Source organism: Ursus maritimus, unplaced genomic scaffold (assembly GCF_017311325.1).
Source record: "Ursus maritimus isolate PB19 unplaced genomic scaffold, ASM1731132v1 scaffold_2, whole genome shotgun sequence".
NCBI classification, from domain to species: domain Eukaryota; kingdom Metazoa; phylum Chordata; class Mammalia; order Carnivora; family Ursidae; genus Ursus; species Ursus maritimus.
In genome coordinates, this window is record NW_024424452.1 from 80,372,449 (window position 1) to 80,396,322 (window position 23,874).

Below are 23,874 nucleotides of genomic sequence, written 5' to 3' on the forward strand. Positions count from 1 at the left end.
CTCTGGTCATTGTAATAAGAGTTGTCTCCAGGGAAATATTGCGAATGGCATCATTCAGGCATGCCCAAATAAAACTACCGCCATCAAGGCCGTATTGTGAGCATGACAGAGGGACTGAGGCCAACCATGACACTGTCCTCATTCTTGGCGTAAAAAGGAAACTGGATTCTGTGGGGTGGGACATTTGCTCCTTATATGGATTTAGAATCCCCAAGCAGTCACTCTTGGGAGGGGACAGCAGGGAGAAGTGGTAGAAATAGAAGAGAACAGGAAGCACCTGCCACAATGGAAGGGACAGATTAAGGCGGCGTGGGCCGTGTGCAAGAGCGAAAAAGCGCGCGTGCGCATGCACGCACATGCGCACATGTGTACTTATCTGGGGATACCATGGTAAACGTGTTGCCTCCTGCGTAGGCGGTGAAAGAAGGTTCTGATTCCTGACAACAGCTTCTAAAGCCGTAGAGAAACACCTGTTCGTTTCCCACAGCCAGCTCTTCCCGTCTCATGAATTATCACTTGATCACCACTGTTCAGCACTGAAATCTAGTGATATGTGAGAGTCCTTTAGTGGGAAATCTCCTTGGTGTTGCCTTCTGCACCTGAGATGCCAGCATAAGAAATCAGACTATTATTTAGAAGGAATCTTCAAATGCATGAATTTTATGTGATGTGGTGTTCTGAAAAATAGTTGCTAGAAGCCTTTGGGGCACACTTTTAATTTAACAACAACAAAAAACTTCTGATAGCCTTTCTTATGAATCTCCAAAGTAGCTAAATAAATTTGTTTTTTCTCCTCTAATATGTTCATGTAAATCAATCTCTCTTGCCTCCTCCACCCTCATTTATTGGTTTCATTCCTTGTCTGCGAGAATTTTCAATTTGTACTTCTTGTCCTAGTGAACAAATACTAGATATATACTCCCTAATAGTCCCAGTCTGTGTCTATAAAACCAGAGGGACAGGAGGCTGAGGAATTTCTGGTGAATTCAGGACAGGTTAGACAGAAGACCTGGTAAAGCCCCATGCTGGGGTAGGACGCTTTTATATCCTAGGTCCTCTGTGGGACAACTGTGTCTCCAGGGATGCTGTGGCAGGAAATGATTGATTTTGTTGCCAGCCTCAAAGACCAAAAATATAATCTCAAACATCCCATGTTCTTTTAATAACTCATTAGAAATCTGTCATCCATGACTTTGTTTTAATCTTTTTGAAGCTATTTTTTTACTTTTAGTGAATAGGAGCTTCTTGCGTAATGAGTTCAATAATTTTACAACTGGTGACCTGATCCTGTCACCTGGGTGCACTACAGTGACTGGCTTCACCTCCCAGTTCCACCCACACATTTCTCAACATGGGCATTTTTGGCAGAACCAGAGGCACCAAAAAATGGTTGCAAGCCCCTTGACTCACATGCCTTACATATATGATCCCTGATTCTGTCATTCTTTGCTGTTTGGTCTTAAAAACTTTTATCTATAGAATAATTTTAGGATTATGTTTTACTTACAGAATCCAGATAAATACAAATTTAGATAGTCTCAAGAGGTTTTGAGTGGGTTTGTTTTGTTTTTTTGTTTTCTTTTTAGGGTTATTTTAATTTATCTAATTTTTTAAAAAAGAGTTTACTTATTTATTTGAGAGAGACAGAATGAGAGAGAGGGAGAGATCACGAGAAGAGGGGAAGGGTAGAGGGAGAAGCAGACTCCCCACTGAGCAGGGAGCCCAATGGGGAACTCGATCCCAGGACCCTGGGATCATGACCTGAGCTGAAGGCAGATGCTTAACCGACTAAGCCACCCAAGCGCCTTATTTTATTTTGAAGGACCCAGAACGATCATATATAATGAGGGATTATCCCACCAAATATACAGACAATTTGGAGCTTCTCCCTCCTGCTAACAATTTTAGGGGCACCTACGTGGAAGTTTGGTGTCCAAAGCCTTAGAAAGCAAGAGCTCCTCAAGAGCTAGTCTTCATTATCAGCCTCTTCTCCTGTCTCTGTAAACTGCACTCTTAAGCTACAATGGGCTATTTATTTGCTAGTCCCGGAGAAGTCATGCTTCTTATGTCTACAGGCCTTGGCATATACTGTTCCCTTTGCTTAGAATTACCTTTGTCAGCCATTAAATAGAACAGTTGAAAATCTAACTTCTCCACGACATCCCATTCTAGGTTCTCAGATGTCATCTAAGTCACCCCTTATACTGTAATCACATAGACCTTTGCTCACACCTTTCTTTTAATAGGTTTTAGAATTCATTGTCATTTTTTCGTTATGTGCCCATTATCTATCTAGACTATTAGTTCTTCCAGAACAGAGACCACATCTTCTTATAAGTAGCAATCTAGCTTATCCTGGTACAATAGGTAATGGAGTGAGTATTTGCTGAAAACATGAATGAATGAGAGCATAAATGATGGTGTACGGGGCTGAGAGGATTTGTATGAACAAACCAGCTCATTCACACACATATGCACACACCACGCACACGCATGCCATGTACACAGATGCAGCACCCACGTGTGCACGAAGGCGCACATGCACGCACACGCAGGTCTCGGTAAACTGGAGCGCCAGGCAGAGGCTGGGTAAAGTTGCAGGTGTAATTTTTTGTATTAGTGTCCTTAATCAATTTTCTTCCTTGTCTGAAAGTCATGAATGCTTATTGCTACTTTTCTCCTCATACATTAACCTAGATTTTTCACAGGGGAATTCATTTTAAATATCACTGGCCTGGGATTTGCTTGTTGTACTTCAAAAGAATGTTCAGCTATTTTTATGTACGCAGTACAAGGATACTAGGTGAAAAATATAAATACCCACACATGCTGCTTCCCTTCACCTTCTGGAACAGTAAATATTCAGGAAAATCAGGCCCGCCATCGATTTTTCCATAATACCCCAATACGTATCATTAGTTGGCAATCTGTCAGGCCGGTTTCAATTCAAGTGACAGACTTCACGTTCAAATCAATTTCGATTAATTTTGTAAGCATCATTTAGAGAAACGTGGCATCAAACCCCCATTTAAATCAAGATGTATGGCATCCTCCACTTTTCATTTATCTTGTCATTTTATGAGGAAAATGCAGTCTTTTGTCTGGTGTTTTTTTATATACATATAAACCCATGCTGCTTATCACTCCTGGTTCCATGATCCCCAAGATAGTCACTTTTTTTTCCCCTCCTAACAGTTGCTCCATTATTTTATTAGTGTCCAAAACGAGACCTCGCAGACAGTGATGATCAGAGAATAATGGAAATTAGAGATGGAAATGACAGATTAGGCCTCCTTGTCTGTTTCCTGGGGCTAATGTTCCTGTCAGTCTGCAACTCGGTGCTTTAGCCTGTCTTATTTTAAACGACACCAACATGGGGCCTCCACCAAGTCCCCAGAGGCTCTTGTCTACATCCCAAGACTGCCTGTACCACGCAGCCGGAGGGGATGACGAACCCTTGTGCGATTACTGATTGAAGCCAGGCCCGTCCTCACATGATCTGTCTGCAAGGCGAGGGATGTGGAGGCTTGAGCGATTAGCCACCAAATCCAATCACTGCAGAAGGCCAGCCTGGATCATTCAGGGCAAAAAGCGAAATGATATTTTGCCGTTGTTTTCTTCAGCGGCAAGTTTGCAGGCTAAGAGATAGAGAGCTGGTTATCCATCACCCTTCGCAACGTTCTACTCAGTAAGAATCATCACCAACCCAGATGCTCGGCCATCATGCAAGCTAAAATCCTGGCTCCCCATCCGTGATGCAAACATTTCAGGGGACGGAGAGTGAGGGGACTAAGGTGACTCTAAATAGCAAACAGCACTCTGTATTCATAGTCCACCTGACATCTATTAGCCAAGTCCTCGGTCCTCCCCACCCATCTTTCAACAGCACGCCACCTCATGTGTATTTATACCCTTCTACAAACACCGTCCTCCAAATCCGGGGTACTGCCTCTCTGATAGGATCTCAAGTTCAATGGAAACAGAGCAATCCTTCATTTTCACCAACAGAAAAATTTCATGGCATTTTGACTTCCTCAAGTTTTCTGACCTGTGACTCAGATTTCCTTCCCCTAACTTCATTCTCTCTTGTCCTTATTCCTCAACCTCAACCCGTTCCAGAACATTTGCCCTCTTCTAACGTCGATGGGCATCTATCATGCCTTGACTTAGTCATCAGCTGGCCAGTTCTCCGAGTTGAGTCCTTCTATCCTTCACCATAAATCACTCCCTTGGGCTCTTCAATCATTTTTATTGCTCTTCTCCAAACTCTCACCCATTTGTCTCCATATTTATTGCTTTGAGAGTCCAGAACTACACTCCCTATTCTAGGCTCAGTCTCATCAGAATCCTACCTCGGGGATAAGAGTCCTCCATGCCAATGTATGAAATGATGGTGGTGCCTTTTTCCCACCTTGTCAGGCTGCAAACACATTTCCAACCTGCACAAAAGCAATCGCTCTCAGGTGGCTTGTGCCTTGATTTCTTTCTAGTGTTCCCTGTTCCATCAACTGCTATTATTAGTTAGTGTTTATTGATCCCATTCTCTTCCCACCCTGCTCCATGAGCAAGCCAATGCAGAAAGCAGCTTTCAGCACCCAAAACAGAGTAGAAAGATGCCTCTAAACTGAGGGCTTTAGAGGGGAGGGGGTGGGGGATTGGGATAGGCCGGTGATGGGTATTAAGGACGGCACATATTGCATGGTGCACTGGGTGTTAATAAACAAACAATGAATCATGGAACACTACATCAAAAACAAAGGATATATTGTATGGTGACTAACATAACATAATAAAAAATTATTATTAAAAAAATAAAATAAAAAATAAAAAAATAAAAAGCAAAGGAAGATGCACAGGGCTGATGGCTGCCTGGCAATGTGAATGATCTTCATGCCACTGAACGGTGCACTTCAAAATGATTAAAATGGTCAATTTTATGTGATGTAGATTTTATCACAATAACTTTTTTTAAATGTAAAAAAATTAAAAGAAAAAGGCAAGACAAGGGAACTCTCATCCCAGTCATGTGTGCTTGGGGGAAAGCAAAGGTCTCAGAGGGAAAGGGTGACTGGGGATCTGGCAGAAGTACCCTGACTCAGTATGGAGCACTCCCGCATGTCACCCTGGCTGACGGTGGTGGGGGAAGCACGTTTCTCCTCATGTCCGTCTCTCAGAGCCCCTCAAGCTCTGGGTGAGCCACACGGGAGTCTAGGTGGCTTCGTGCGTCTCCAACAAAATCCTCAGCTAAGTTCTGCCTGTGGAATCCTGGTGGCTGGCGGTGGAATGAAAAAGAAGACAGGGACAGCTTGATTTTCAGATCCCAGCTGGAGGCTGTGGGGCTGCGAGTCAGAGGCAGCATCTCTGAACTCGTAAATGGAGAAAAAGATGACACGGACGTCACTGGAATGGTATAAATATGGAAATGCACGATGACATTTTTACCCATTCGCGATTCAGAATATAACCAGCCTTTAGCTCCGTTCCCTGCACGCAACTGCTCCGCGTCTCTTCTGCACGAAGAAGGGTGACATCTGGGAAGTGGCTCACTTGCCATTCCCTGCACTTACCCCTGGTTTGTGCCCCATTCATTCCGAATGCAAAGGTGCTTGTGTACCGGATCCTTCATGTAACCTTCGTAGCAGAGGCATTCCCCTTAGAAGCAGGGTAGGAAGAAGAAACATGAAGCAATTGATTAACATGTCTGTTTGAGAAAATGAATATGAAATGAAATGATCAGATTAAACTCCGACTCTAATAGTGGTGTGGATGAAATGATAAATCCCATTATGTCACACATCCCCGTCTCTACCGCCCACGTGAATGAACACACCCTCAATCTCTCCATCTTCTACTACGTGCTAATTTTCACTAGTGGAGAAACCGAACATTTACAAAGAACCTACTGTACGTGCTCTGTAAAAGCAAACACCGGGAAGTCTTTGAGCAAAAGGACTTTTTCATCCTTATTTGCGCAGTGCCTAGTCTCCTGCAAGGCGCATATTAGGTGATCAATGAATGTTTAAAGAGCTCCTAAGTGACTTATTTCATCAAATATTTCTAAGAAACTTGAAAAGTAGGTATTATCAGCTATGCTATGCTGATAGAGGAAACTGAGGCTCGGAAAAATGAAGAGATCTGGGGACAATTTATAAACGGCAGTTAACATTTGAATCTATGACTCTCTGACTCCGGACCTTTATTCCCACCATGCCATGCTGTTAGCCCACAGAGCAACTACATGCTTAGAGGAGGCCACTTATATCCGTTACGGTTTTAGAGGAATTCTGTGTTTTTGTTTTTTTTTTAATGAAAATGGCTAATGATTTTGGAGCTGTTAAACAGAAGGACCATCCACAATTCTCTATTTGTTTAGGATAGTACGATGCTTCATTACCACTAGTTACTCCATTAATATACCAAGGGGTTCACAACCCCTCTGGAATTGTATGCAAAACCGTATATGTGTGTATGTTCATGTTGCCACGGCAGGATTCCATAACATTCATCTGATTTACAAGGAAACTCAAGACCCCCCAAAATTAAGAAGCATTGCCTGACTTACCACTGATCTTGAAAACAAATTGCTCCTGTTCCCTTATATTAATAATTCCTTATGTAATTTATATATCCCTAAACTGCAGAGACCAGTCCCACTCTTTCACTGGCTGGTTAGTTCGTAGGTAAAGAACAGGGCGTGACTTCCTATAATCTGTACGTAACAAAAGTGGCTTGCCCTCAGGAGACCAGGGGCATGCAGTTTGTTCATCTTTCTAGCAAGAGACACTTAAAAAAGGATACACATAGAATAATAGCTTTGAGTGCTGTTTTCTCTTTTCAAAGACAAAAACCAATAAAAATGAAGCAAAGTGGCCCCACAGTTATGAGGGAAGGGAGTGGGTAGGTTCTAAAGCAATGAGTTTTTTGTTAGGATCTAAGCTTAACCATTCCTTTCAAGATGGACCTCTAAGCTACTCCCCCTCAGGACCCCACTACCAGATAATGCTCATTTTCTTCCCCCCAACACCTGCTTAGCTCAAGGTGCTTAGCAGCTTCTTAGTTTGTGGGGGCTGTACACAGAGTATGAGGTCAGTCCTCTGTCTCCTGTATGGGACACTCAGGCTTCACATGAGCTAGATTCGCAACAGGCTCAAATCCACGGGCTCCAGGGGTGCTGAGCTGTAGCTAGGAACGGTCAGGGAGCTAGGGGCGGAACATAGGAAAAGGAAGCTTGAAATTAGATAGGTGATAATTAAGCTTTCAGATGAAGGCTGTTTCTTTGGGAAAAGGAAAGATAAAGAAGGCAAGTACCAGAGGCTCATAAAAGAAGAAAATCACCAAGGAGCCAGGCCGCCTGTTTACCAAGTTCAAGGAAAGCAGGGGCTCAAGACTATAAGCTACACAAGGGCAGGAACAAGTTTCATTTTTCTGCACGAGTAGGGATTGTATACATAATGTGTAATGGAAAATTCATTAATTAACTTAAAATTTTGCCCTACGTTTATAGTTAACACCACTACCATCATTCTCAAGACAGAGAGATCGAGGGCAACTAAAGGGGTCTAGGGCACAGACATGCTTCCCCCTTCAGAAGATCATCTCCTGATTGTCCTCGTGGACATCAGGCCTGGGTGTGACGTTAAAAAACAGGAAGTAACCTCAAGAGGTTGTCAGAGCCATCACTCCGACTCTCAGAGGGTCTTGGCTGGAGGCCTTGCCCTAGAAATGCGGACTGACAGGAAAGGAAGTCCTTCCACATTTGATATCTAGTTACCACAAAACATGTAAAAATAAATGCACTAACAACTCAGAGTTCAAGCAGAGCCTGATTTTCCTAATGATGGCAATATGCACCATTTGTAGAGCACATTTACCTTTCTCAAATTGCCTTCAAAGTCATTATCTCCTTATGCGGTTTCATCACTCATGACTATGTGGGGACACCACCGACAACAGAGAAAGCTTTCCTCCATATAATGTCATGTGCAGCCCAAAGTCAGAGCAACAGAGACATTTTCAAACATATCAGGCTAGAGTTTGAGGATATCCAAAATCTGCGTCTCAAATGATCCTCATTTCCGGAACCCACCAAACGTCCCCCTTCTGCATTCCTCCTCAAAACCAGTTTGGCCATCTACACGGAAAGGAGTTTTGACTTGATGAGGGAAGTTGCTATGGCAACCAAATGCTAAATCTTGACTTTAAGAGGGGTTTCGTGCAAGCACAAGCTCCGACTGTTAGCTGTGAATTTTAAAGACCCCACAAGGGTGTTGGATGCCCTCCTAAGCTAGAAGTGTTACAGTCTCTGCATCTGCTGTGACAGATGGCGGGGAACACATGACGTGCCGACTCGGTGGCGGTGTTTGCAGGAATCCAATGGAGAGACGTGTCACGGCCACGGAGAAGTGCCCAACCGGGAGGGAGTGTGCCCTGCAGGAGACACTCACGGGCAACCACACTACCAGAGAGCAGAAGCCCACCAAGAGGTGATCCAGGGAGGGCGAGGAAATGGCTACCCTTGATTTGTGCTTGGTACCCTGAGGTCACATGCCTTGAAGGAACTTGTATGGCGCCTGTGCCTTCCCTCATTGCCCATTCTACAGGTGAAGGACTGAGGTGCAAATCTCATCAAAGGATTAACGAAAGACCTTGAAGCTAGGGCTCCTCAGACATGACTGGGCTGGACTTGACGGGGCCAAAAGCCCCGAGTCACCTATCCTTCAGGTTGCTGTTGGCTTTTATTAAATGGAATTGGGTGATGACCTCCCTCTGGAAGACATCTGGACTTGGGTAATATCTAACTGCCCGGCCTCCTTCCCTGTGGAGACATCAGGCAAGAGGCAGGCCCAGAGTCAAACAGCCCTGCATGACTCTGGGAGGGCAGACAGAGGGAAATACGCCAAAGTACGTCCTGAAGGAAGGTGTTTTAATTGAGCCGCAAAAGGGAGTTTGGAAAGAGTGGGCAATCCACGTGGCAGGAACAAAATGGGAGCTGTTCTACCCTGCCAAATTGGGCTCGAGAGAGAGAGAGGCAGTGGTTCAGACCGAGGAAAGGGGAGGAGGGCTACACTGAGTCTGGAAAAGTGGTCCAATACCCCTTGCCAGATTTTACATATTTCTTTGTAGTTAGGACTAGCTTCTAGAAAGATCTGGGGTAGAAGGAATTTCTGTGGATGGCAATCTTGGATGGCAATTAAAATTTGATTTAGCTTGGGAGACTGTGCTCCTTGCAGACCCATAAAAGCTACATATCTTGAAAAGGGCAGTGAGGGTCTGTGGCCAGGGCTGACGGGGGCTGTGAGATCAAGCAGGTGTGTGCAGCCCCCGCAGTTGCCCAACCGGCTGAACACAGCCCGGGCCTGGAGGGGTGAGAAACGCTAAGGATAGCAGTTAGGCTGTGGTTCCCTCAAAAGCCAAGCAAGGGAGCAAACAGACAACGGTAAGAAAAACGCTTAGAAGGCACAGGAAAAGTCAACCTCTGGCTGGATCCAGCCAGGGCACTATGCCATTCAACCTCAGTGGTCTGCTGTCAGCCCACTGGAACCAGAGACACACCCAGGTCATAAACCTGGGAGGATCTGGGGAAGAATGTCAGTGTGCGTTGGCCAAGAACTTCCAGGCACTGGGCTCCCAGTTCCAGGTACGTTACATCCCCTCCAGATAGTTTGTTGCTAGAATGTAGACAGGAATCTGCAACGGAAAACAGACCAACAAGCTCCATCGAGCGCCAGCTCTTCTGTCGACGCCTGACACATCTTTGCATGGTCTAGGGGGCCACCTCTGTAAGCGGGGCTGGGGAGCTACAGAGGAGCGTAACGATGCTTGTCCTTTCTCTGTCCTTTTCTTCCTGCTGTTTCTACAGGTGCCATGACAATGATCACAAACATAGTGGTTGAAACAGCACTAATTTATTATCTTACAGCTCTGTAGGTCAGAAGTCTGACTAAGTCTCACGGGGCTAAACACAAGGGGTCCGTAGGGCTACGTTCCTTCTCATGAGGAGAATCTGCTTCCTCGCCTTTTCCGCCTTCTGGAGGCCACCCCCATTCCTTACGCCGTGCCCCCCTCCTCTACTTCAAAGCCGGCAGTGGCTGGTGGGGTCCTTCTCACGTTCGTGTCGTAGGATCTGGTCTCTTCTTCTGCCTCCCTCTTCCACTTTTAAGTGGGCCCACCTGGTTGATCCAAGATACTCTCCTCATTTTATTTTTTTTAAAAGATTTGTTTGTTTATTTATTTGAAAGGGGGGGGAGAGTGCACTAGAGTGAGCAGGGGGGAGGGGCAGAGGGAGAGAATTTCAAGCAGACTCTCCACTGAGCAGGGAGCCCAACTCAGGGCTCGATCTCACAACCCTGAGAGCATGACCTGAGCCAAAACCCAGAGTCAGACGCCAAAACCAAGAGTTCACCGACTGAGCCCCCCAGGCGCCCTACTCTCCTCATTTTAAAGCCAGTTGTTTAGCAACCTTAATTCACCTTCGCCATGTAACGTAACTCATTCACAGGTTCTGGGGATGAGGAGGAGAACATCTTGGGGGGCCCAGTATTCTGCCTACCACAGCTGCTATTCAGGACCACTGTGCAGGTGATGAGTAAAAACACGCTTAACTCTGGAACCCTCTGGAAGGTTGCCTAAGGAGAGCTCCAGGCCCCAGAGGATGCTCCTTTGCAGTGACGGAGCGTGTGTGTTTGTGTGTTTGTGCAGCGTGTATGTGAAGAAGTACACACGTGCACTTGCACAGTTCCGGATCTCCATATGGGCAGACCCCTCAGCATGGCTGGGAAAGCACATGTCCCAACACTATGACATTTCCAAGTGAGTTAGCTGGAGGGTTGCAAAAATAACGTCGGCTTGACTTGCAGCCAATTCCCACACTCAGCTCTTTGGAGAAAGGCTCTAGGATGGAGTGTGGGAGGCGATAAAGTTTCTCACTGACGAGCATGTGGGTTGACCACATCATCCCATGTGCGGGAAGAAGCAGGGTGGGAAGGGGGAGGGCTTCCATTTCCAGCATTAATGAAAATAAAAGTCTCTGCAGCAGCATTTCTCAGCTGCTCCCCCCAAATGAAGATGTTGCACCTTAGCTCTCTGGTGTGGCATCTGGGTTCCTCTCTGCAGTCTCCCTCCTGGTCTTCCAGTTGGATATTCGGTCATTGTCACAGATACTGGGAAGCCACTAGCAGAGGAGGGCTTCCCAAAGTCATTTTCAGCAAGGATTAGAAATGAGACGTCTGGGAAGACTGAAGAGGCAGGTGATGGGAACTTCACTGTGGACAAGCAGCCGGCCCGGCTCCTGGCTCGGGAAGCACGCTCAGTAATGACGGCTGCTTGCATAGTCTTCAATGACAAATATGTTGGATCTGACATGTCTGGGGAAATCAAGCAACCCTTGATAACCCCCTCTGCTCTGACTTCATGACGGATGGAACACAGACTATGCCTTAGGAAGCCGCGGGGCTTAGGGTGAGTTATGTACATTCTTGGGGGGATTCACACATTGGTCTAAAGGAGGTCATTTCTCTCTAAGACCCCTCCATGCTCAAAACACCAATCCCTTCTCCCCACATGTAATTGAAAGTGCTTCCTGTTCTTTGAAACCTCAGTAGAACCTTCCAAGGCCCTCTGAAGATCAGGCTTGGATCAGAAGTGAGTTTAAGCACTGAGCTTGTCCCAGGATCTCTCACTCCAAGTCAGCCGGGGGGACCAGAGACCAGCTCTGCTCATGGAGAGGCCCCTCTTTGGAGATGAGCCCTTTTTCCTTTTTCCCAAGCACACTGGCTTTTGGGCATGGTGCTCAACCCATCTGTTTGATTTGGTGTTTGCCTGACAGCGTGGGAAGAACAGTAAGTAAGCACAGTCTTAGATATCAGATGTTTGAAATGCTGTACTTTCTTTTCCATATGGGGGCCTGGAATCCCGACGATGGGCCCAGGTGAAAACAACTCTTAGACCTAAGAAAATGAACTCTGAGTGTTGCAGCCACCTGTTACTCTTCCAAAGACACACAGAAATGCATTATAACAGAAGCAGGGCTCTATCTCTTGGACTCAGTCTCTACTAATAGCCCTCCACCCCAGCACCTGAAGAAAACGCATCTGTAGGAGTGTGTGTGCCTGTGTGTATGTGTGCACGTGTGTGTGTATGTATGTGTGCATGTGTACTGTGTATGTGTATACGCATGTGTGCACGTGTGTGCATGTGCGTGTACTCGTATATACGTGTGCGTGTGTGTGTGGTGGAGGAGAAGGGGCTGTACCTGAGGCACAGGGAGCTGGAGGAATTGGCCCCCAGATTCCTACACTTCCCTTGGGGGTCTTAGCTATCATTACATGCCTTCCTTTGTTCTAAGACATTACACGACTTCCCTGGGAACGATCTATCTGTGGTACTGAATCTACTGGACCCAGGTCCTGATGAAGACTGTTGCAGGTAAACCCCTTCTACAAGGAAAGTGCACAGCAACCCGGAAGGAGGGGCCCACACTCCTCAGGATCGTGGAGCTCACGAAGCTGTGGGCGTGGCACCATGTGTGCCGTGTCCGAATGTGGACCCTCTCGGGGAAGCCCCAGCCCCATCTGATAACATGACAGCCTGAGAGATGTCTCTCCCCTTGGCCCCAGTAATCTCTCTCCTAGAATTTACCCGAAGAAAATAACTTCATTTATGTGGAAATGCATTTATGTGGAAAGATATTCATTTTGGTAGTATTTATAAAAATTAAAAATTTAAAGCATCCTAAATGTCAAATAATAGGGGACTATTTAAATGAGCTATGATATGGACGTACAATGGAATACCAAATAGCCATTACAATTATGTTATTGAGGATTATTTAATGGTTCTGGAAAAATTTCATGATAGAATGTGAAGTGAAAAAATCAAGAAAACGCTACTGGACTTAGTGTGCTTATAAGTCTCTAAAACTCATGCTCAGATAAAAGATCAGAAGGCAGGACAATACAATTTTAAAATGATTTCTCCAGGAGATAGAATTATAGATGATCATTATTTTCTCCTATCAACTTTTCTAAATTTTCCAAATTTTCTGCAATACACATGCATAAAAAGTCTAGCCCCAGAAGCTGACTTCCGCTGACAGGATGGCAAATGGATGGTGGAGGTCATCCTAAACTGGCCTGTCTGGGGTACAGAGTAGGGGCTACAGGTAGGATTCTTCCAAGGCTTCCGCCAGAAGATGACACGTTTTAAGTCAACATGTTCAGGGGCCCAGCCGCACACTGGTAGCTTGCACCGTCTAGGCCCCCAAAGGCAATGGAAACATCGGGAGAGGTGGTCTGGGTTTCCAGAGGGGTGATTGCAAGAGGCATGAACTCTGACAGTTACCCGCTGCCCGGTGCTCCTGCCTACCAGTTTCGGGGTCACATTGGTGTTCACAGGGGTCCAGGAGCCGCCGGGCACAGAGGTCCATGGCCCAGGGCCCACTGGAGTTCTGCTGAGAGAAGAGGACCACTTGAGCGGGGTTCAGCCAGTCACTGGCATCCAGCTGGCTCCCCTCCAGCAGGATGAAGCGGCTCCCTGCAGGAGAGAGAGAGGAGGCGTGCCTGTGCGTGCACACATGCAACACACACACGTGCGTGCACACACGTGCATCACTCAAGACACAGTACGGGATGCTGCACAGATTAGCCCAATCCGAGGTCAGTACTCCTACCAGCCCCAGCCTGTCATGAGCCCCCGAGCAAGGGATCCGCAGATGGAGGCTCAGCCACCACGTGGACCTCCTGCTGCCCTTGCTCCATTGTTCCCTGCTGCTTTGCTCCACCCCATCTCTATCAGGGTGGGCCTAGGGGATGCTGGGACAGAGCAGCTCTGTGATGGCCACGGCATGGCTCCATCAGACCCAGCCACAGGCACTGGCATTCACCCAAGGAGCAGGGGCCTGCTGCCTGGTCTCCTCCACTTGCCGTGAAATAGCAGGCCCTCTAATAGCGCGCACAGTCCCCACCTGTTTTCACCCTTCTAGCAGCAGAGAGAAGAGACATTAACAAGTCAATTAGGTGCTCTGGGCCTCACGAACTCAGGGCCTCCAGAACCTGTACTGCTCCCTCATTATATTGGGGTCCCCCTGGACAAAAGGAAATTATTGCTTCAGAGTTCTAGGCTTTTAGCAAGTTCCTACAATTAGGAATTTCTCACCCGGGCATACCAAACCGAAGCATGGCTGATTCTTAATCACCTCCACTGCTCCACTTAGCTTCTCTCTTCCCAAAAGCCAGAGAATCTCTCGGTGTCTATCTACCTGTATCCAGCATGCTCTGTATTTCTCTACAAAGACAGGGGCTTATTTTAAAGCAAACAGAAATGAGAAATTGGAATGGGCATAGAGAAGAGGAGGTAATCTGTTCAATTTTTTTTTTTTAACCTGCTTTCTGATTTTGTCTGTGGACAATCCAAATTTGTCCTAAGCCTTAATTGTCTGGGTTTCTTTGCCCTCACTTACAGTAATAAGTAACAGTGACCCCTGGCTTCTCTATCTTCCTGACCCAACATGAAAACTTCCCCTTTGGGGAGGAAGCCGCACCCACGGAGGCGAGCTTACCATCGGCGATCAGGTGCTCAGGGACGTGCAGTGTGATTTTGACAACGAGGGGGCAGCTGACGTGGGAGGAGCACACAAGGCCAATCACGCAGCTGGTGATGCTGATCAGCGTCAAGGTGGTCTTATTCACAGGACTTCGGGGAGAGCCCACTGGAAGCAAGATACAAGCAAGACACGTGGCGGTAAGAATCTTGGCAGTGGGAGGCCGATCTGGCCTTCTGCTGCCCAACCCAGCAAACAGGGGAGGCAGTGGGCAAACCTAGCCCTGGCAGGGAATGTTCCATCCTCATGGAACACCATGTCGGCAGCTAGAGTCAGAGGGGATTAGCCTACTAGTGGCCCTCGGGGTCAACAACGGTCAGTTGTGTGCAAGTTCTCTGCACTCTTCCTGGGACAGGTTCACAAAGAAATGAGAAAGGAGGGCATTCTCCCCCGCTACTCGCCTGGCTGAGCTCCAACCTCTTGCCCAAAGGTGGCAAGGATGCTTCTACCACGTGCTAGAACTCTCTGCACTTCTCACCGCTTCTCACAGCGGGCGCTCTCAAAAACCAGGTCCTTCCTCCCAGGTTCAAACTACTTCTCAAACTGCCTCTTGAGAAACTTCCTAAGTTCTGTGGGTGGGAGTCCTACAGGTGACTCTTTGTCTATAGGACCGACCAGGAAGGAGGAAAGTCTGCTCTGTATGTGTAGAGGATGCTGTCATGCCTGAAGGGTCCCGCCAGCCCTGCAGTCGCTGGGGTAAGATTATAAATGGCAGCCTTGTGAGCAAATAAGGATGCCGAGAAGACACTTGCAGGCAGGTGCGGACAGAAATAGGAAGGAAGGTTTTCATGGTGTGTCTTTGTTTTCGGTTTTTGTGCAGAGGATAAAATGGTAGTAACAAGAGGGACATTTCATGTGGAGGCAGAACAGATGTGGGGAAGTAGGAAAGCAAGGCAAGTGGCCAAAAAAATGTGTCCTTTGTCATTTTCTTATGGTCTGGTCTGTGTTGGCATTTACGACTGATAGAAATAAAAGGTATCTATTACGTCGGACAGCGGGCGAAGTGCTTTGTATACATTATTTTCTTTTTATTATTTGCTTCCTTAGAATAAATCTAGGAGTCTGGATAGTAACTACCCACTTCACAGGTAAGGAAAATCAGTCTCAAGGAGATCAACCTCATAGTGACAGTTAAAATCTACGAAGCGTCATTATGTGTCAGGGCCAGCGCTCAGGCTTTGCGTGGCTCGTGTCACTTAACAATGACCACGGTCTGATGAGGCAATGCCCACAGAGGGACAATCAAAGAGGTGACAGGGCACATCCAGGGTCAAGCTGCTACTAAGAAGCTGGGATGGAGGCAGGGGTCCAGCTGAGGCGACAGCCCCCAGACAGGGCGCTACTCAATCTTTGGGCCCAGGGGAGTCTTTGGAACGGCTGTTCTCAGGACCACGGGACGGTCTGGGTCCGTGGCTGCACCCATCCCATCCGTTATGGCAGCAGGTGCTCTGAGCTGCGTGCTGGCAGGAGCTGGGGGATGAGACACCGCAGGGTGGCAGACGGCCTCGGGATCCTCTGTGCCTTGCTACCTGGAGATATTCTTTTCACCTTAGGAACCTTTCACCAGGGGGTTTATTTCCCCACACTTACGAATCTCTACTCCCAGCGCAAACCGGGCCTGAGCAGCAGATCTGCCACCAACCAGCACGTCCCCCGGGCACTCGAAAGCGAGACTGGACCCTCCCTCTTCCTCCGATTTCCACCACCGGAGAACGGCGCCCTGAGCTACTTGGTTTCTCCAGTCGGAAAACTCCTGTCCGACCCTGCCCTCCGTGATACAAGCCATGCCCTCCCTCCCTCCACGCCATGAAATCTGTTTCCAGCTTCTGTCCAAAGTCTCTCTGGCCTTCATTTTCTCCATCCCAACCGCGCCCAGCACCGCACACCTGGACNNNNTCGCGAAGCTGAGCGGACCAGGGGGACGCTCTTGGAAAGCCTCCAGATGCGCCAACTGAAGCGTTAGGTCTGCGTCCTCTGGTCAGGGCGCGTGCTGTCTCCTGACCCCCCAGCCTTACTTCCTAAGCAAACCGCAAACCCGCACCAGACGCTTCATTCTAGTAAACCCTTTCCCACTCTCTGACTAGACCGTTATCGTTTGTGTCTCTGACTTTGCACATATCATTTCCTCCTCCGCAGAATGCCATTTTGTCACCTTGTCAGCCTGGTATACACCTACTCTTCAAGTCTCCGTGCCAACAGCATCTCCTTGTAAACACTTCCCTGAAACCTTTAAGAGCAGATTCTCACTCATCCCTTGTTGTTCCTCTAGCCCTGGTGCACCCTGCTGTTAAAGCTTTTATCACACGGTGTTGTCACTGTTTACGGGCACTTGCCGCTGCTCTCCTGTGACTGCAGTAACTTGCTACTCATCTTCCTGCCTCCGTGGTCCTTCCGGATCATCCACCCACCATCTAGCATCTCTACCTGACTTCGAAATGTCCAGTGGGCCTACAGAACCAAGTGCAAACTCATGGCTCAGGTGCGGTCCTTGGGGAGACGGCCTGCTATCCATCCCCATCCCTGCTGCCCCGTGGCCTCTGTTCTTACACTGCCATACAGAACTGCTTTCACGTGCTTAAAAATACCATGTTCTTTTGTGCCTTCGGGGCTTCCTATATGCTGTTTTCCTTACTAGGATGTCCTTACCCTAGATTCTCCTCTTTCAAGAAATTCTATACATTGTATATAACCCAGGTCTAATTATTTTCTCCTTCTTTGTCTCAAATTGCTGCCAGGTAGAATGACCTGTTCTGCCCTCTGAGTACTCATTTTACTTTATTTACAATATTAAATTAAGCCTTATCACTGTGCCATGTTTTCATGTTTCTACCTCCCATCACAAAGCCTGACCTATGGCAGGTGAGTTATAAAATTTCTTGCCGGCCTGATTGATGTATTCAGTTCAATTCAACAAACACTTACAAGCATCTATTATAGGCAAAATCCTTCACTGGGCACTTTGGAAAAATAAATTAGACATGCCCATCCCTAAGAAGCTTACAGTCTAGTTAATAGCAATAAACAGTTGATGTACTAGGAAAGCTTGGTATTTTAAAGGAACAGTTTTGTGCTGCAAAGAAACTCATTCTAATTCATTACTATGGATTTTCTTAAACAGGATTTTATTAAAGCAGAACACACCCGCTCAGGGTTGGATGGGCCGAGGTTGACTGTCTGCTGTATATAAATATGTAAAGAGGACCAAGGGATCTACAGTCTCACCTCAGGGATACTGGGGCATCAGACGTTAGGCCGTCCAGAGCCCCACTGATCTCTTGAGAAAAGTGGTGGGAAGGACTTTTGTCCCAATAGCCGCAAAGCTTAGCGAAACTGAAGAATTAAAAGGGCTGCTTCCAATTTCTGGGAAGAACGCCCTCAGTGTGGAAGGAACTCAAGTAGAGGTAGGAGAGAGCCAGACTGTAAATGTCTTTTGGGGGGCGTTGGTTGATCACTGGTTGGGGAAAATGCCATTGGGTATAACACAAGGGGAGGCCACTCAAACAGCCTTCACTGTATCGCAAGGGGCCCCTGTCTAAAATTTCTTAGGGTGGAGTATTGCACAAGCCTGAGGCCGCACTGCGGAGAGGTCTGGGCCCACCGACAACGGGGACCGCATAGCACTCTGCCAGTCACCCAAAAAGCACATTTTAATATAATTTAATGCTTTCAGGAGCCCTGCGTGTGAGGTCTTATTGACACACTTCCTACATGAGGAAACAGGCTCAGAGAAGCTGTTGTTCTCCTCCAATATCACACAGCAAGTAAACGGTGAAGCCTACTGAACCCAGACCTCCCTCAGTGACAACAGTGCTACCAGCAAGGGGACGGGCAGTGGCCCCTCATCTGCCACAGTCCCACCTGAGGATCGGGGCCAGTGGCCCAGGGAGTGTCTGCGCGGAAGGACAGCTCTAGCGGTGCCAAGCACAGTGCGTGAACTCACCGGGACCCTGCCAGGAGAAAGAGGGGACTTGGAGGCTTGGGTCCCGTGATTCCAGGGGGGAGGGGTTGAAGGGTCAAATACCGTTACACACGAATCGCAGGCCATAGATCATTCCTCAGTGACCCCGCCTCCCAACCGCTGCCTCGCCCAGTCCCGTGGCCGGCGTGGCTGGGTGAACAAGGGTATATATACCGTCCACATTTTCACATACAACACACTTTATCAACTTTATTTCCTGTGTCTAAACAGCAAAATAGGACTCCTGAGGCTTCCAGAAGGAATTGAGAGTCTTCTGACCAAGAAATAGCCTTTCAAACAACTTGAAAACTTGTTTGAGAGTGCCATTATCTGGGAGAGATGATTCTCGGAAATTTTCCACTCTAGGCTCTTCTTTCTTCCTTAGGAGGAAACACCAGCTGTGGTCCAAGGACGCTTCCTGCAGAAACTGGCTTGGGTCCACACAGCCCCCAGCCCGACCCAGCATCTCTGCAGCTCCTTGCCTCCCCTGACCAGAGCCCCGCCACCCGCGGTGCCCCTCCGACCTTCCCACCTCTGCTGCGCCTCCGGCTCCGTGAGGGGTCAGTGTAGAAGGTCAGCTGGGGGTCGTTTTCTGTCTCAGTGCCAGAATCTCCTTCAGGGTTCAGGAAGGCGGAACCAGCTATAATGAAAAGAAGCACAGCACAGTCGACATCTCCACTTTTTTCTTCATGACACCAAATCACTGGGCAAGTTCAAGAGAAAAATCGATAAAAACAAGAGCGGGTTGACTGACAATTTGGGAGGAGTAGACACGAACACTGGAGCTTCCTGATACACAGATTTATTGGAGAAGTGGACCTTTCCGTGACAGCGGTCACTGGAGCCCACCTCCACCCAGCCCGGGTTCCCCCCGACTTGGGCCCCTCCCGGTAGCACGGCCAGAGAGGACCTTCACGGATGGTGGGTGGAAAGGGACGGAAGGAAAATTTGCCTCCTCAGAAGTTAGGATATTATATTTTTGCTTTTCTCTGGTCCTAGAATTAATATACATTCAATGGGAAAAGGGGAAAAAAATAATAAAGAGAATGCAGAGAAACGTGCAAAGGGAACAACCCTAATGTCCTCTAAATCCTGTCAATCAGAGAAAAACTCTGTTCACACTTGACGTATATGCTCTCTGACTTTTTCTGATACAGAAATAGATAAAGGGTTTTTAATCTCCCCTTATAAATGGCATTTTGCTGTACCTTCAATTTTACAGCCTTGGGTTTTTTTTTTCCATTTAATAAATGGGTGGGCAACTTTCCATATGAACAAATATGGATCTATCTTATCATCGTAAATGGCTGCCTGATAAGCTGCTGGACGAGAGACAGATGTGCAGGTAGTTAACTGATTCCCTATTGATGGACACTTAAGCTATTTCCAATTTTTCGCCCTTTTAAACGATGTTGTGATGAACAGCCTTTTACACACAGCTTTGCACAGTTGTCCAATTATTTCCTAAGGATAAATTCTTGTTTATGAAATTACCTGGTCAGAAGGTTTGTACATTTGAGTGTTTTGGCTAAGTAACACTCAACAGGCTTCCAGGAAGACTGGGCCCAAACACCCAGACTCCAGCCATGCCTGCGCGTCGGGCGTCCAGGATATGAATGGTCCTGCCTCTACCACTATTAAGGAATCCGCCCCCCGCAAGCCCTCCCATCACACACAGATACCTCTTGCTTTGTTGTTGATCCGCTTCCTCTGGCTACTGGAGGTGTGCGAGAGCAGAGTGGCCTGCTGGTGGTTGGAGTCCACGGGGCTGGTGGCGATGATGTTATCCTTGTATTTGTTCATCAGCGACAGCTTGGCATTGTCACTTCCTGCAGAAGGAAAAGTCAAGGCAGGTTCTTTCAGAGAAAAGTCGAAGAGAAAGTGGGAGCCAGGAAAGCTGCATGAACCACATACATGGAGTTTCACAGAACTGAAATAAGGAACCTTTAAAGGGAGAGATTGGCAGAGACTAGATACTCCTCTGATTAATGCAGGGCTACAAACTGAGGGAGGAGAGAAGGAGAGAGATGACAACTGAAAATCCAAGTTAACTGACTCCGTATTGATCAGGGTCACCACGTGTGGCCCGCTGGCTAGAGACAGAAAACAGACTCCTTTCTCTGGGGCAGCACAGAGCTTTAAAAGAAGCTGAATTTGAGTGCGTTCAGGCAGAACATGCCCTCTCCCTCTTCCATCCCAGTCCGCACCATTCCCTGCTGTCTGACATCCAGCTGCTGCACGTACTCGCGACACCTGCTGCTCTGGAACGCACTGGAGTTTGCAACCCCGAGTATCACAGGCTACCTGGTGGGCTTAGCAACGCGCCAGGTGCTATGGGGAATATAAGGCATTGAAGGCGTGTTTCCTATCCTCAAGGAGTTCCCAGACTTTAAATTTCATTAAAAAGTGGCTATTCATACAGGATCTCTTCTAGATACCAAGCAGAATGGAGACTTATTTTTTTTCTCAAGATTTATTTATTTACTTGGCGGGGGAGGGTAGAGGGAGAGAATCTTTAAGCAGACTCCCTGCTGAGCGTGAAGCCAGATGAGGGGCTCGACCTCACGACCCATGAAATCATGACCTGAGTCGAAAACAAGACTCAGATGCTCAACCAACTGGGCCACCTAAGCGCCCCAGCATGGAGACTTCTATTGAAAAGTGACTTCCCACTTTTCAAGCCCCACTGAAAGTCTACATATCTTAAGCAATATTCGGTATGAAAAATGTCTTCTTTAAAGATAATTGAGCAGTTTTTTGAGGGATCACTGTCTTGGGGTTTTACCTAGGAGGAGTTGATTATTTATGGAAGTTCCAGAGAGAGACAGGAAGGCCACTATAAAAGAAAAGTACGGTCATTTTCTCTCTGCATTTGGTCGACCCTGATTTGGTTCAGCCCGATCAGGTCCAGGTCTTTAACACCCAGCATCTCCGTAGAAACACAAGGCATCTAAGGTCGGACAGCTTGATTGCATTCCTAATCTTCTTTGAAGAAGTACAACCTTTGTAAAGACCACAGAGGCATGGACAAGACAACACAAAGAACGACACCCACCCCAGACCAAAGTCTCCAGAGTCATAGAAAAGAACAGACACCTCTGTCCCTTCCACTTCGATGGATAATTAAATCGCCTAAGTAAACATGAGAGTACGTAAACATGCAAAAATGCCATACACACACGTTGATCTTTCTTGCTAGCTTCTTATTTCCCGGGGGGACTGCTCTATTATGTATGAAAAAGGCTCTATCTAACCCATCCTTCTGTTGGATGTAAAGTATCTCTGCTTCCAGTGCAAAGGGGCAGTGGAGAGGGATTCCATGGGTACTTGTTCTTCTGATTTCCCACATAGAAAGCAGCTCCCATTGTCTCAGGAAAGGGTGGACCCTTCTGGCCCCCCTGGGAAAGGCCACAGGTACATGCCATCATGCACGACATCCCGCTCCAAGATTAGAAAAGCTGTTCCCTGCTCGCTCCCTAGTTGCCCAAGAAGAGGAGCGACTTGCCCACCTGGGGTGAGGTCCATCCCTGCCTTCTCGTTGCAGCCCTGCAGGGAGTCCAGGGTGCGGGTGACCTGGCTGGCGAAGTCCTCCCCTCCGTTCATGCACTCCCTCTGCAGGTGGTGGCGCAGGTCGGTGATGTCGTACTCATAGCCGTCCAGGATGGGCGTCTCCCGGATGCTCAGGGTGCCGCTGGAGTTGTGGCCCTGCACGCGGGCGTTGCGCAGACTCTCCCGTCCGTGCCCGCCGATCAGCACGGAGGGAATGTAGTGAATCTCGTTGGCCGCCTCGGCGCTGGCGCTCTTCTGGGGCTGGGGCACCCGGCGGCGCTTGCACCAGCGTCGGCGAGTGTACAGAATCATCACCAGGCACAAGATGGACAGTAGGAGAGCAATCATGCCACCCTGCGAAGAGAGGACCGCAGAGACTTGTGGGAAGGTGGGTGAGCTCCTCCCACCAAAAGGCATCGCCCCTCCCCCACCACCATCCATCGCTCACTCATTCATTCATTCATTCATTCATTCATTCATTCATTCAGGTGCGGGAGGCGCTTAGAGCAAGCAGCACTCAGTGGCAAAGGCACTGTCTGTGGTGAAGGGTGTTTAAGGGAAATGGAGAAAAATGGAACTGTGATGACCAGTGCATGATTTCAGTGATTCGCAGTCGTTTCTGGTTTAGCAAACAATGGGAGAGAAGTGTGTGCGTGTGTGTGTGTATGATTTCAGTTGTAGAAATAGCGGAGAGGGTTAGTTTGTTAAGGCAAATCTGTTACACATAAAGCTGGCTTCCTGCCAGTTTTTAGCAGCAGAATGGCATCTCGTTTCTTCCTGTTTCACATCATAAAATCAGCCACGTATAGATTCTAACTCTGGCTACATCAATGATCGGTGGGTCCCCCAAATCTGAAACCTCAAATTCCCTCTCTGTGTAATGGAGAAGGTGCCACTTAGCCTGGGAAGGTGGTGGTAAGGACGACGTTAGGGAACTGTGCAGTGCCTAACGGAGTATGTCAGGTAGAATCAGGGATGGCCTCAGCCTGACCTTAAATGTCCCCATCAACCAACCCAAAGAGAAGTTTATGTCCATTAGGGATCTACAAGCAAGTGTGTGGCAGACCCTCACATCTGAACGTGACCTTTTGGATCACTATGGCTTTAGGGGACAGCTTACTCCCACTCCCGGGGTCCCGAGTGATCTCCCATTCTTGCTCGAGGGAAGGACTGAGACCCATGTCCTGGAGTCAGGCTGGCAAAGGAGTTTCCTTCTGAACCTTCTCATGTTCCCAGGCTACCCTCTGAGGCCACTCCCTAAACACCAGGACTCCACTCCATTGTCTAGCAGAGGCCAGGATGCCATGCTCGGTGACACCGAGCCCCTCACCTTGACATCCAGGGGCACAGGGTTTGGAGGGAAGGCCCTGCACAACCGTTGCTCCCCAGCGCTCAGCGGACATAAATCTTCCAGTGCACAATCTGTATTCACTCCCTTTATTTTGGTCAGTATCTCTCCAAACCTATTTCATTAGGTGGGGTTGTTCCAAATGGTTCTGCTCTCGACTTGGGCTTCAGTCACTGCCACCCATCCCACAGGTTAGAGATGAAAACCCCTTATTAATTCCCGGGGGGCCCATGCACACCAGGCTGGGTCAAGATTATTCCCTCAAACACACGAGCCGGGGCTTTCTCCAGTCTTGTGAGAATTAGATCTTGAATTTATAAAGTTCCTTTCCTGATAAACTTTCCCATTTACCTTCCCTCCCCCACCAGCACCGTGAGCAAAGCAACACACACACACACACACACACACACACACACACACACA

At 47.8% G+C, this 23,874-nt stretch overlaps 1 protein-coding gene across 2 annotated transcripts in view; it reads right to left on the minus strand.

The window, feature by feature from the left end:
• Positions 1 to 23,874, minus strand: part of ASTN1 (astrotactin 1) — a 290,796-nt gene that overhangs the window by 130,785 nt on the left and 136,137 nt on the right. The window contains exons 3-8 of one of the 2 annotated variants that reach the window (XM_040636245.1): positions 22,064 to 22,457; positions 20,237 to 20,383; positions 19,087 to 19,194; positions 14,555 to 14,704; positions 13,363 to 13,530; positions 5,568 to 5,652 (exon numbers count right to left, since the gene is read on the minus strand). In XM_040636245.1, coding sequence (XP_040492179.1) covers positions 5,568 to 5,652; positions 13,363 to 13,530; positions 14,555 to 14,704; positions 19,087 to 19,194; positions 20,237 to 20,383; positions 22,064 to 22,457 — 1,052 coding nt within the window. Of the gene's footprint in view, positions 1 to 5,567; positions 5,653 to 13,338; positions 13,531 to 14,554; positions 14,705 to 19,086; positions 19,195 to 20,236; positions 20,384 to 22,063; positions 22,458 to 23,874 lie in introns of both variants that reach the window. The other variant, XM_040636244.1, reaches the window with a different exon arrangement.